The sequence below is a fragment of the Eubalaena glacialis genome, chromosome 10, assembly GCF_028564815.1.
Source record: "Eubalaena glacialis isolate mEubGla1 chromosome 10, mEubGla1.1.hap2.+ XY, whole genome shotgun sequence".
NCBI classification, from domain to species: Eukaryota; Metazoa; Chordata; class Mammalia; order Artiodactyla; family Balaenidae; genus Eubalaena; species Eubalaena glacialis.
This window is the reverse complement of record NC_083725.1, coordinates 83575696-83589313: the sequence shown is the minus strand read 5'-3', so window position 1 is coordinate 83589313 and position 13618 is coordinate 83575696. Positions and strand designations below refer to the sequence as shown.

Sequence of the window (13618 nt, the reverse complement as noted above, 5' to 3'; positions counted from 1 at the left end):
ATTTCTTGAGTGTTCCACTTCTCTCTTCAAGCCTTTGTATACCATTCATCTACTAGATCACTCTTGTTTACCCCCACCTCCTACATTTAATTAGCTACCTCCTGTATGATCCCACATATATCACTCTGTACTTCCCCTGTCATGACACTTATCACTCTGTATTTTTATTCTTTTCTTGTTTATCTCCTTCACTAGACTATAAGCAACTTGAGGCCAGGAATTCTTTCTTTCTTTTTTTTTTTTTTTTTTTTTTTTTAATCCAGTGCCTTTCACAGAAAGGCACTAAAATATTTACTGATTGGATTAAGGGCTAATTCATCATTATATTCAGTGAGAAAAATTTCACTGAGGTTAATTTGATTCTCAGACAAGTTGTTTCCAGTTAAGGCCAAAATTAACTTCTTCTCTTTTTCTTCCTCGATGTTGGTTAGCCTCTTGGCACCACTGACTAGTTCTTTGTCATTAGTGTTCTCTTTAAAATACATATAAAGCATTCTTTATGCTTGCTAGATTTGAACCTTTTTCCACCGAGTATTTCCAAGCTTTTGTTTGTTTTAACCAGTCTGGCTGAGAATATAAGTTTTGTTTAGGACTTCTTGTAGTAATTTGAAGTCGTTTAAAGTCCTCAGTCAAGCCAACAAAACCAGCTGTGCTAATCGGTCAACATAATCTTGCAAGAAATATCAAAAGATATCTTAGATGTAACAAAGAGGTCACTTTCTAAGAAGCTGACCTTGGACCAGAGGAGGGCACAATTACCTTCCTCTAAATTCCAAACTGAATTGGCTCCTGTCTCAGGTTATAGACTCCTTGGGAGCTTGAAGGGCTGACCAGGTTGACCTGTTCGCCAGTTAATCCTTGTTGGAATTGTCATGTTTAATGCTTTTAGAGTTATGTGATCTGAAGATATTTATTAGTTGCAGTGAAGAATATGGCTGGAGTGTTTTGTTTCGGTGCTGAGATTTGAATTCTTTAACTGTATGAAATTTTGCTGTGGTTTGATGGTGATGTATGTCTTATTTGATACCCTATATATCCAGGACTATGCATACTATTTTAAAATATTAAAAATTATTTTTAGCTTCCTACATGCCAGGCATGCCAAGTGGAATTTCTGCATACCCATCCGGATACCCTCCCAATCCCAGGTAATGAAAAATTATCTTTTGAATAATTGTATTAGAAATTCTGTTAGATCTAGAATAAAAATAATGGGTGCTAACTAGGGCATTAAAGTGAAATTAGTTGCAATTTAATGGAAGGTAAAACTCAGTTTATTGCTGAAATTTTATGGTATATACATAGTTCAAGAGGAGTTTTTTCCATTTAGAGAAATGCAGCTCCATTCTATTTAGAGAGAGGAAAGGGGTGGGGAAATGACAATAATCTTGATTAGTTTTGTACCTTGAAATCCTTGTTTCTTTCCTTTTAAGAACTCTGTATATCCAGTGTAAATGGCTGAAAGATTAATGGAATACTAATTATGATGACTTCAGCCACGGAGAAAAATATTTTAATATCCTTCTAAAAAAACTGACCTTTTCTGTAAACTACAGGGAATGAATTAATGGTGCCTATGATGGGGTCAGTCTTGTCCCCATATTTATTTATTCAGTTTATAGACTACACGTACTACCAACCTTTATTATCCATATGTTAATAACATAACAGGTAAATTAAATTAATAGTGAAATCAGTCTATGAATAATACATACTAGAAAAATCAATAAGAAATAATTATTAATCCATGTTTTAAATGTGCACCTGTTCCAGGGGTAATCTAGGAGTACTTTCCAAAGGTGGTCTTGGGGCTAACTTAGAATGCAAGACTGGCATATACTTGGTGCCTAGATGAAATTTTCCAGCTACTCGAAATTAACAAGAATTAACAAAAAAATTTTAACCCTGCTAACTCTTCTTAGCTTCATAGAACCTCACAGATAAATGCAGCTAGAATTCTGGAACACCTGCCATAAATAAATATATGTATATACATATATAATATGCAGGATCTTATAAGTTAAATTTAGCAAACATTTATTTGGGGGCCTTTCTGGGTAGTAAGTATTCTGTTACATTTATCTGGGTAAGCAGAGACTAGATGAACATCTGTCAGAGACAAGAGAGAAAGATTCCTATGATTGTTGTATATAAACAATTTGTAAGTTTTAGATTTCTTGAGGCCTTTAATTTTCTGATTAAGTTCTAGAAATGGAATTCTGTCTGAAGCCTTGAAATTACAAGCCTTTATAAGCCTTTGAACAGTTGCTAGTAAGAAGGAACTTTGGGCATATAGGGAATGGTTATTAGAAGCACAATAAGGAAATGGACTTCTGAACAATGAAGCCACTTCAGAGAAACCTGTAGATAAAAATGAAGGCTGAAAATACTGACAGAAATGTAAATCTTACTCATCTTACATAACCTTAAAAGTGTCTTTTGTGAGGTTATTTGTAAGAGGTTCCTTTTTTAAAAACATTTATTTTATTTCTTTTTTTTTTTTTGGCTGCATTGGGTCTTTGTTGCTGCGTGCGGGCTTTCTCCAGTTGAGGCGAGCAGGGGCTACTCTTCATTGTGGTGCGCGGGCTTCTCACTGCGGTGGCTTCTCTTGTTGTGGAGCTCGGGCTCTAGGTGCGTGGGCTTCAGTAGTTGTGGCGTGCGGGCTCAGTAGTTGTGGCTCGCGGGCTCTAGAGCACAGGGTCAGTAGTTGTGGCTCACGGGCTTAGTTGCTCTGTGGCATGTGGGATCTTCCCGGACCAGGGCTCGAACCTATGTCCCCTGCATTGGCAGGCGGATTCTTAACCACTGCGCCACCAGGGAAGCCCAGAAGTTCCTTTTTGAGGTAGCTATTTTTCAAAGATTTGATGCGTTTTGTTTTTTGGGTTTTTTTTGAAATGTAACTTTTAATCTTATGACAGGCTAATGAGTTGTTAAGGATAACTGTACTCACATTACTGTCTGTATCCTTCTGCATATGCAAGGTCTTGGCAGAAGAGCCTCAGAACCTCTTTCTCTTCTCGCTTTATCCTAAAGGAGAATTAGTAAATCAGTGACTCAAGAATCTTTATTTTACAACAGTGAATATGAGAATATTTATTCTTGCTGTGGAAAGTTGGACTAGATGATCTCTAAGGTCTCTTTAAAATTTTAAGATCTTTTGAAAGTTTTATTTAGCACCTTGCAGCATGTATACAAGGAAACTAAAAAGTATGTCAAGGATAGTTGTTCCAGTTTTGGTATATGTACTAGCAAGCATGTATTATTAGAAAACAGTTTCTGATATCAGAAAAGACAGAAAATGTTAAGTGCTGTGATAAACAGCTTTAAAGGAGAGGTAACATCTGATTTGGAGGTGGGAGCTTAGAGATAGCTTCATAAATGAAGGAACTGGTTTAAAAGAAAAGTAAGTATTTAGAGGTGGAGGGAGCAGCAAACAGTAATAACATTTTATATCAGAGGAAACTTACTGGTTATTAGGTTCAGCCCACTCAATTTTATGTAATCAAAGGTGTGAAAGCCAAAAAAAATCCCAGGAAAGAATAAGGAAACACTCTAATATGGCTGGAGAATATAGGGTTATGAGTAGGAGGACTGAAGAGTGTTTTTTTTTTTTTTTTAATTTATTATTTTTGGCTGTGTTGGGTCTTCGTTGCTGCGCGTGGGCTTTCTCTAGTTGCGGAGAGCGGGGGCTCCTCTTCTTTGCGGTGCGCAGGCTTCTCATTGCAGCGGCCTCTCTTGTTGCGGAGCACGGGCTCTAGGCACGCGGGCTTCAGTGGTTGTGGCTCGCGGGCTCCAGAGCGCAGGCCCAGCAGCTGTGGCGCAAGGGCTTAGCTGCTCCGCGGCATGTGGGATCCTTCCGGTGCAGGGCTCGAACCCGTGTCCCCTGCATTGGCAGGCGGATTCCTAACCACTGCACCACCAGGGAAGCCCCTGAAGAGTTTTAATAAAGGTGCAACTTTCATAGGTATTACAGATCTCCCCAAACCTTCTCTGATCTCCTCTAGCTGGTATTGATTTTCCACTACAGTTGACTCCTGAACATCAGGGGGAGGTCAGGGGGCTAGGGTTGTCGACCCTCCTTGCAATTGAAAATCCAAGTATAACTTTATAGTCGGGCCTGTCTGTCATATCTGAGGTTTCGCATCCTCGGATTCAACCCACTGTGGCTTGTATTGTAGTCTAGTATGTGTGTAGTGAAAAAAATCTGCATATAAGTGGACCAGCACAGTTCAAACCCATATTGTTCAAGGATCAACTGTATACATTTCCTGAAGTTTTATTTAGCATTTATTGTTTTCTTTATCCTATCAGGATTGTTTACAGGGATCTCGTCCTATTTTGATTATTAGTATCTTGAGGAAGATGGATTCATACTTTAGCTCCTGCCTCAAGCACTTGAAAACAGTGCTTTAAATAGAATAAATAGTAAATTTTGAAGGGGCACATAAAGAAAAAGGAATATAAGAGTGTTGGAAAATTCTTTTTAAATACACTTAGTCCAAAAGGGCTCTTAAAAATCTGAAAAAGATTTCCTACATAGGGCAAATTGTTTAATAATGTACAAAGATAGAAAATAGTACTACTAAATTATTTTTTTACTTAAGAAAAGTTGTTAACCCTGAACATAGAGAATAACTACGAAGGAGAAATTAAGCAAACTAAATAAAGAGACAGGGAGTTCTCTGAAGTTAATATCTGTAGGCCTAGAGGAGTTTTATACCACTTACTGAAAAATTCAGCAATAAAATCACAGATTGTCCTTGAAAAAGTATGCAAAATGGGAGGAACTCCAGAAAAAGCAAATGTATTCCAGTGTTCAAAAAGGTAGATTCAGAAATTTGAATAAGATTGACATTGTTTCCTTGCAGCATGGATTACTAGAGCGACTAGAACAAAAGTACTGTGCAATAGCATTCAGCATGTGTCCACTGGGAACAGAAATGCTTAACCTTTTTCTTTTTTGATTTTACTTTTATACTAATCGATAAGAGAGTATCATGATTACATTGAATCCTCAACAAGTTATACACAAAATTTTTTTGTTGGTGACAAGTTATAAAGTGTGAACTAGTAGTACACATAGGAGAGAATCTTTGAGCCACTGCCCTATAAAAGGATTACTGACTATGAACTCAGAGCTCTTGCTCCGGAACTCTGGGCTGGGTCTTTTTAGTCAGTAATTTTAATGGACTCATAGAAGGCATATTAATCAGAATTGCAAATGTCATAGATCTGACAATTGTAGATAAAATAGGATTCATGAAAATTGATTGTTCAACTAACAGGTAGCTATAGTAATCATCCTGTTCCTTTTCTTCTCCATTATAAGGGAAACACTGCCAAATTAGTGATCATTCAGAGGAAAGTGATTAGATCTGAAAATCAGAGCTGTGAAGAATGGTTGAAGGAATTAAAAATATTTCACCTGAAGAAGAGAAGACTGAGGGGAAAATGTTAGAAGTCTTCAAATATTCAAGTGATCTTCCAGAGTGCAAATTTAGGACCATTAATTAGAGGTTACTGTGTCAAAATGCAGTTAGTGTTCAGTAGAGAAAGATGACCATTTGTCAGGGATATTGTAAATGATATTTATGAAACAATGTTGGATAGGAGATTGGAGGACAATACTTCTAAGGAAAGTTTCTTCCAACTCTGATGTGAATACAGGAATGACACAAACCTTCCTTAGAGTGAAGAGGAAGCTTTTAAAACTTTATCTCAAGAGGAGTATTTTCAGATCAGACATTCGAAAAGGTTATCAATGAACCACAGGTAAAAATTAAATAATATTATTTCCCTGTATGCTAGGAAATCAGAATGGAAAAGTTCTCACAAAATATTTGTTGCTCTCAGTTCTGATACTGTTGGACTGCCCTTAGAAAAACTCGAGTTGCTTTCTGCTACTGTGAAGGTGACCCTCAAATAACCAGGGCCAAGGGACTTCCCTGGTGGTCCAGTGTTTAAGACTCTGTGCTTCCACTGTAAGGGCACGGGTTCGATCCCTGGTCAGGGAACTAAGATCCCACATGCCGCAGCCAAAAAAAAAAAAAAAACCAGGGCCAAGCAAGAGTATTTTAATCATTTACTTTAAGAGTAAACCCAGTGTCATTAATGGAATTTTTGTAGAGCTTTGCTTGAATAGACACCTGTAGTTCTAAAACTGTGAAGTCATTAACTGGTAAGACAATGGAATATCAAGCTTAGCTTCCTGAATGGGGTGGGTTTTTTTGTTTGTTTGTTTGTTTATTTTAAGTCTTTATTGAATTTGTTACAGTATTGCTTCTGGGTTTTTTTAAATGTTTTTTGGTTTTTTGGCCGCGAGGCATGTGGAATCTTAGCTCTCCGACCAGGGATTGAACCCACACCCCCTGCATTGGGAGGTGAAGTCTTAACCACTGGACCGCCAGGGAAGTCCTCTGAATGGGGTTCTTAAAGGTACTGTAGAGTTGGGTCATCTTAACATTTAATGTTTTATGTTCTTTTCTTTAGTGGTTACCCAGGCTGTCCTTACCCACCTGGCAGTCAGTATCCTGCCACAACAAGTTCCCAGTACTCTTCCCAGCCTCCTGTGACCACTGTTGGTAAGTACCATTCAAAACTGTATTTCTCCACATAAGGAAGGTCAGTCTCCTGTTGTGAAAAGTGCATTTCACTTTTGTTTTTTATTGAATAAGTTTGATATGTAACATTGTGTAAGTTTAAGGAGTACAGTGTGTTACTTTGATAGATTTATATATTGTAATATGATTGCATTATAGCGGTATTTATTACATTACATAATTATCATACAGTATTATTGTCTATATCCATTATACTGCGCATTAGATCTCTATGGCTTGCTTACTACTCGTTATAAATTTGTACCCTTAAATATCATCAATTTTATCACACCTCCCCCCACTTCACTTTTACATGTGAAATGTTAGAATACTCTTTCTTTTTAGAGCAAAAACTCTTAATGATCAGTGTCCTGTACTCTAAAACTTGAAATGATTTATCATCATATAAATGAGCCTTCTACCAGGACATAAAAGTAAATTTGATTGACTCTTATCACTCTTTCCTGTGTTTCACATATTTATTGGTGAACGTTAATGTGTGTTGAACTATTAACAGATACTTAGGTTTTCCTAGCCTGGTTATATGTAAAAACAGATGAGCATCTTTAAAAGAAAGCACCATTGGGAAATATGAGTGGATCAAGTAAGACAAATTATTGCAGACCAGTAGTTCTTGGTTTTTTATGTTGCTTATTAGTAGAGTTACCTGAAATATAATTTTCTTCAGTTGAGAAAATGAAAGCAATACAAGAACTTCTACAGACCCCCACCCCTCTACATGACTGTCTGCCCCTACCATATCTGCCTTCTCCCTGTTACCACAGATCATTATTTCTACCCACTAGGTTTTATCCTCTCTAATTTACTCAGGGACATCATTGAGCAGTTTCCCCTCTCATCATCAGTTTTTGTTCTCTACTGGGTTGCTCTCATCAGCACCCAAAAATATGCCCTAAAAACCTTTAAAAATCCTCCTCTTAATTTCCCTTTCCCTGCCACCAGTATTCCATTTCTTCATTCCCCTTTAGAGCAAAACTCCTTGAAACAATTATCCGTACTTATTACCTTCAATTCCTCTTCTTCCTTTCACTCTTGAACCACTCCATGTGGGATTTCCCTCATGTCCTTCCACTAAAGCTGCTTCTCTCAAGGTCACCATTGACCTTTATGATGTTAAATCCAGTGGCCAATTAAACAGTCTCCACTTACTTGGCCTGTCAGCAGTATTTGACACAGTTGTATCTCCTTGATACACTTTCCTCTCTTGCTTTCTAAGACCCCAGACTCACTTGTTTTTCCTCCCATCTCACTGGTACTCATGCTCAGTCTCCTTTATAAGTCCCTCCTTTTCTTAATATTGGAATGACCCTGGCTCAGTCCTTGGCATTCTCTATACTCACTCTCCTGGTGATCTCTACCAGTCTCATAGCTTTAAATACCATTTCTGTGTCCACACTTCCCAAATTTGTTTCCAACTTACACCACCCTCCAGAATTCCAGATTCTTATATCCAAGCTCCCTTCTCAATATCTCCATTTGGATATTTAATAGACATTTCAAACTCAGTGTGACCAAAATTAAACTCTCAATCTTTCTATGATGCTTTCCCACCTCCAGTGATACCTACTCAATACTCTAAGTTTGGTGTCATCCTTGATTCTTCATCAAGAACCAATTATCTTCAAAATACATCTAGAATCTGATCACATCCAGTGCTGATCCAAGTCACCGTTATCTTTCATCTAATTTACTTCAAAAGCCTCCTAAAAAGCATTCTTCTTTCCTTAGTCCGTACATCTGTTTTTAACACAACAGCCAGAATGATCCTATTAAAAGATAAATAAATTATATCACTCCTCTACTCAGAACCTTCCAATGTCTTCCCATTTCACTCAGCGTTCAATCCAAATTTCTGAGGCTTAGAAGGCCCTTTGTGATCCTGCTTTCCTCCCCCTGTTACCTCTCTGAACTCATCTCTTACTACTCTTCTGTTTTAGGATTCGTCTACTACCTGTTTCCTCTGTGTGGAGCAGTCAGGCCTACCCTGACCAATCTACTCCCATCACCAACCCCGCACACATACACACATGCCCAACATCTAGAACAGTGCTTGATATATAGAAGTTCATCTAAATATTTTACTGAGTGTCTGAATGTAGAATCTTGTGAAGTTTACTTTTCTGTTACATTTTCTGATCAATTGTAAGCATCCTGAGATCTGCTGTAAATATCTCCCCTTCCCCCCAAAAGAGCATTTTCTTCAGCTGTTTTTGTCATTGGTGCGTTCTAGTTATTGAGATTCTAGTGGCAATGGTTTTGTTTTTTAAAAATGTTCTCATCCTTCTGTAATATAGCTCTTTTTTAAACAATGTAATTTAAATGCTTGGGTTAGAAACCTGATGATGCGAGATCATTAATCCACAAGCAAAAGACACTAAATCTTGTTAAGCTCTCCATTATGGCTCAGGCATCATCAGTAAAATAGGAATAGTGCTATTTGTTACCCTGTTTCTCACTGAGATAATAGTATTTGATTTGTAGAGAACCTCAGTTCCTAAAGATGTTTTTTTATGTTAACTCATTTCACTACAATAGGTATGAAGCATTTTATAACTTAGAATAGATGATATCCATACATCAAAAAAATAGGAATATGGAGAAAATAGTACATTTTAAATCAAATCTAATGTTTGTTTTTAGAACAAGAATCAAAGCAATTAATATTTTACTGTACTTTTAAGAGTACTTTCTTAGAAAGGCTAGAAACAAATTATTTTATGATAATCTAGGATATCCTTTTAATGTATGTTGTTTTTCTACCCTTTGTTGCTTGCCTACTTGTTTTAGTAGTACATTGTGCAAAACACTGTTGAACTTCAAAATTGTCATAAAGGAAAGCAGAAACATAAAAGTATCACCTGAATATTAGAGTTCACAAATAGTCAACATTTTCTCAGTCTGTCAGTGGCCATCAGGATTTGTGCTATTATTCTCTGTGCTACTAAGGCCATGAGAAAGAATGAAAGTGGTTATTTGTCCTTTGTGGAACTTGATAGTTTCACTTTAAAGATTTTGATTTTATGATGTAAAACAAACACCTGTTTCAAGGCATCATTAATTAACTCATGTCTTATTATTGATGTGGATGCCTGTGCAAGTGTTGATTTTTAACCATCTCCAACAATATTGAAGTAAAAGAACCACTTAAAGTGAAGTAATAGAGGCAACTTCCCTGGCGGTCCAGTGGTTAAGACTCCGCACTTCCACTGCAGAGGGCGAGGGTTCGATCCCTGGTCGGGGAGCTAAGATGCCAAGATTTCACATGCTATGCAGTGAGGTTGGGAAAAAAAAAAAAAGAAGTAATAGAGATTAGATTCTTTTTTTTTTTTTTTTTTTTTTATAAATTTATTTATTTATTTATTTTTGCTGTGTTGGGTCTTCGTTTCTGTGCGAGGGCTTTCTCTAGTTATGGCAAGCGGGGGTCACTCTTCATCGCGGTGCGCGGGCCTCTCACTATCGCGGCCTCTGTTGTTGCGGAGAACAGGCTCCAGACGCGCAGGCTCAGTAGTTGTGGCTCGCGGGCCCAGTTGCTCTGCGGCATGTGGGATCTTCCCGGACCAGGGCTCGAACCCGTGTTCCCTGCATTGGCAGGCAGATTCTCAACCACTGTGCCACCAGGGAAGCCCGAGATTAGATTCTTAATAGCAGTCTCTTCTGAAATATTGCAGAAGACTGAGGATTGATGCAGATCTTGGGACTTAAAACAGCTCTTTCTGACTCCATTACATGTAGATTTTGAACAACAACCTTTAAAAGAAAATCAGAGAATTTGTTTTGTCATCTCTTTTTATAGCTTTTTTGTTACCTGGCAGACAGCTTCCTGCCTAACCTGACTTTTAAAACCACCTTCATGAGATTGGTGCTCACTGAGGGCATTGACTAAGCAGTGAAGGCAGCTGTTGAATAGTGGAAAACCTGTTGGTGGTGCTTTTCCATCAGGTCTGGGCAACTGCAGTGATATTTTAATTCATTTGTATTATTTAATGAGGGAAAAGTTGTGATCTATAACTTAAATTCTTCGTTGAAGTTACTGTAAGACCAGGTGTTCTTTTTGTTTTGTTTTTTTGGCTGCGTTGGGTCTTTGTTGCTTCACGTGGGCTTTCTTTAGTTGCAGCGAGCGGGGGCTACTCTTCGTTGCGGTGCTCAGGCTTCTCATTGTGGTGGCTTCTCTTGTTGCGGAGCATGGGCTCTAAGCGCACAGGCTTCAGTAGTTGCAGCACACGGGCTCAGTAGTTGCGGCACACAGGCCCTAAAGCGCGTGGGCTTCAGTAGTTGCGGTGTGTGGGCTCAAGTAGTTGTGGCACTCGCGCTCTAGAGTGCAGGCTCAGTAGTTGTGGCGCACGGGCTTAGTTGTTCCGTGGCATGTGGGATCTTCCCGGACCAGGGATGGAACCCATGTCCCCTGCATTGGCAGGCGGATTCTTAACCACTGTGCCACCAGGGAAGTCCCAGGTGTATTTTTTGTATATCATCTTTGCAAGTGACTAGCAAAAACATTTTCTACTGGAAGATCAGTGGGAAAAGATGTGGAATTTGGACAGTTTTCCTTAGATTTTCTGCCCATTGCAGGCATTATATATCAACAAAAGCATCAGAAGGAAGGTAAACTTTTCTTGATATCTAAAAAACTTAAAAATTTAAATTTCTGTTTCTTCAGATTCAATTATGTTTCTTAAGAGTAAAACATTTTTGTTAGGACTGGCATATAACTTTTACCAAGTTGGCATTGCCAAAACTATAAGAGAACTTGAACTCTGATTTTAAAGGTTTAAAACTACTTGACCGCCACCAAGTTACAAAGAATAAGTTTAGGAGACAACATTAATACTTGTTTGTTCTCTTAATAGCACATGCCAGAATACAGCAGAAGTAGGTATGGATATTGGTCATCTGTATGTTTTCAGGGCTGAAAGACGGGCATTCAAGAAAAGCTTTGGTCCCCAGCTGGGCATTCCCATGGAGAATTCCAAACTCTATTGGATAGGGAAGAGTGGCATGAGGGACCAGTCACTCCACCTTGATTCATGCATAGCACTCTCTGTCAGACCCTGATGTGCTGGTGGTGTACCCAGGTGGCAGTGATCTGGGAGTGATGAAGTTGTTTGATATTTTAATCCAAATTAAGAAAGATTTAAGATTTATCGGGACTTCCCTGGTGGTCCAGTGATAAAGAATCTGCCTTGCAATGCAGGGGATGTGGGATCAATCCCTGGTCAGGGAACTAAGATCCCACGTGCTACGGGGCAACTAAGCCCGCATGCCACAACTACTGAGCTTGCGCACCTCAACTAGAGCCCATGTGCTGCAAACTAGAGTCCACACTCTCTGGAACCTGCACACCACAACTACAGAGCCCATGCACCCTAGAGCCTGCGCGCCACAACTAAAGAAGAGAAAACCCGCGCACCACAACTAGAGAGAAGCCCATGTGCTGCAGCAGAGATCCCACATGCCACAGCTAACACCCGGCACAGCCAAAAATAAATAAAATAATTAATTAATTAATTAATTAATTAATTAATCTTTAAAATAAAAAAAAAGATTTATCAAGCAAATGTTCAAGAATGTTACTAGAGTGTGGTCCAGTATGGTACCCAGAAAAGTGTGGTCCCACTCAACGAAACCTCTACATGTTATGAATATACGTGTGAAGAAAGTCAGTGGACAAATTGGCTCCTTTATGAAGTTCATCGGAGGATGTACCATCAGTACATCACATACACGCATACACACAAATACATACCACATTTTCTTTTTTTTTCTTTTTTTAATTTATTTATTTATTTATTTTTGGCTGCGTTGGGTCTTTGTTGCTGCGCGCGGGCTTTCTCTAGCTGTGGCGAGCGGGGGCTACTCTTCGTTGCAGTGCGCGGGCTTCTCATTGCGGTGGCTTCTCTTGTTGCGGAGCATGGGCTCTAGGCACGTGGGCTTCAGTAGTTGTGGCACGTGGGCTCAGTAGTTGTGGCTCACGGGCTCTAGAGCGCAGGCTCAGTAGTTGTGGCGCACGGGCTTAGTTGCTCCGCCACATGTGGGATCTTCCCAGACCAGGGCTTGAACCTGTGTACCCTGCATTGGCAGGCAGATTCTTAATCACTGTGCCACCAGGAAAGCCCATACCACATTTTCTTTATCCATTCATCTGTTTTTTTCTTCAGTTATTTGTTTATTCATTTAGTCATTCAACATATATTTACTGAGCGCTTGCTACATTCCAGGAGTAAGAACAACACAAAGTAACTTCCTGCCTTCATGGAGTTTACATTTCAATGGGGGAAGACAGAAAACAAACTTACAGCATAGTATACAATGTACCAGATGGAGATAAATGCTACCTAGGAACATTCAAACGAAAGAGGGGCACAGGAAGACCTGGAGGGTGAGGAGTGCATTCTGTTCTCACCTCCTCTATATCCACCTTGCTCACACCACTGGCCTCCTGCCACTCCTTGAGCCCCAAACACACTGGTTTGCTGTTTCAGCCCCATCCGCGCTCTGCTCGCTTGGATGGTGACCTGGAGATCTGTTCACTGCTGTTGCCTCTGCCTGAAGAGTTCTCTCTAAGACTGGAAAAAGGCTTTTGTGCCTTATACTTTGAGGTGGGAGTGTGTTTATGGTTCAAGGAACTGCAAAGAGGCCAGTGGTGTGAGCGAGGGATGCACAGAGAGATGGGGTCGGAGGGGAAACAGGGCTGGCTCAAGTAAGCCCTTGTGGGTCAGGGGGAGGCCTGTGGCTTTTCCTCTACGTGAGCTGCGGAGCCACGGGCAGGCTTTGAGCAGAGGAGTGATCTGATCTGATTGCTATTTTAACAGATGCCTCTGTGCCAGACCCCGGGAGGGAAGGGTGGCAGCAGAGCTCCCCACCCCGAGGAGGCCACTGCAAGAATCCGGGTCTGAGATGGTGGCTCAGACCAGTGTGGGGACAGAGGATGTGGTCACATATGCTGAGGAGGGGTATCCATTCATCTATGGATGGACACTTAGGTTGCTTCCTTCCGTATC

At 39.6% G+C, this 13618-nt stretch overlaps 1 protein-coding gene across 2 annotated transcripts in view; it reads left to right on the top strand.

Moving 5' to 3' along the window:
• Positions 1-13618, top strand: part of TSG101 (tumor susceptibility 101) — a 49177-nt gene that overhangs the window by 23980 nt on the left and 11579 nt on the right. For both annotated transcript variants that reach the window (XM_061203118.1, XM_061203119.1), the window contains exons 6-7: positions 1082-1148; positions 6490-6581. In XM_061203118.1, coding sequence (XP_061059101.1) covers positions 1082-1148; positions 6490-6581 — 159 coding nt within the window. The remainder of the gene's footprint in view (positions 1-1081; positions 1149-6489; positions 6582-13618) is intronic.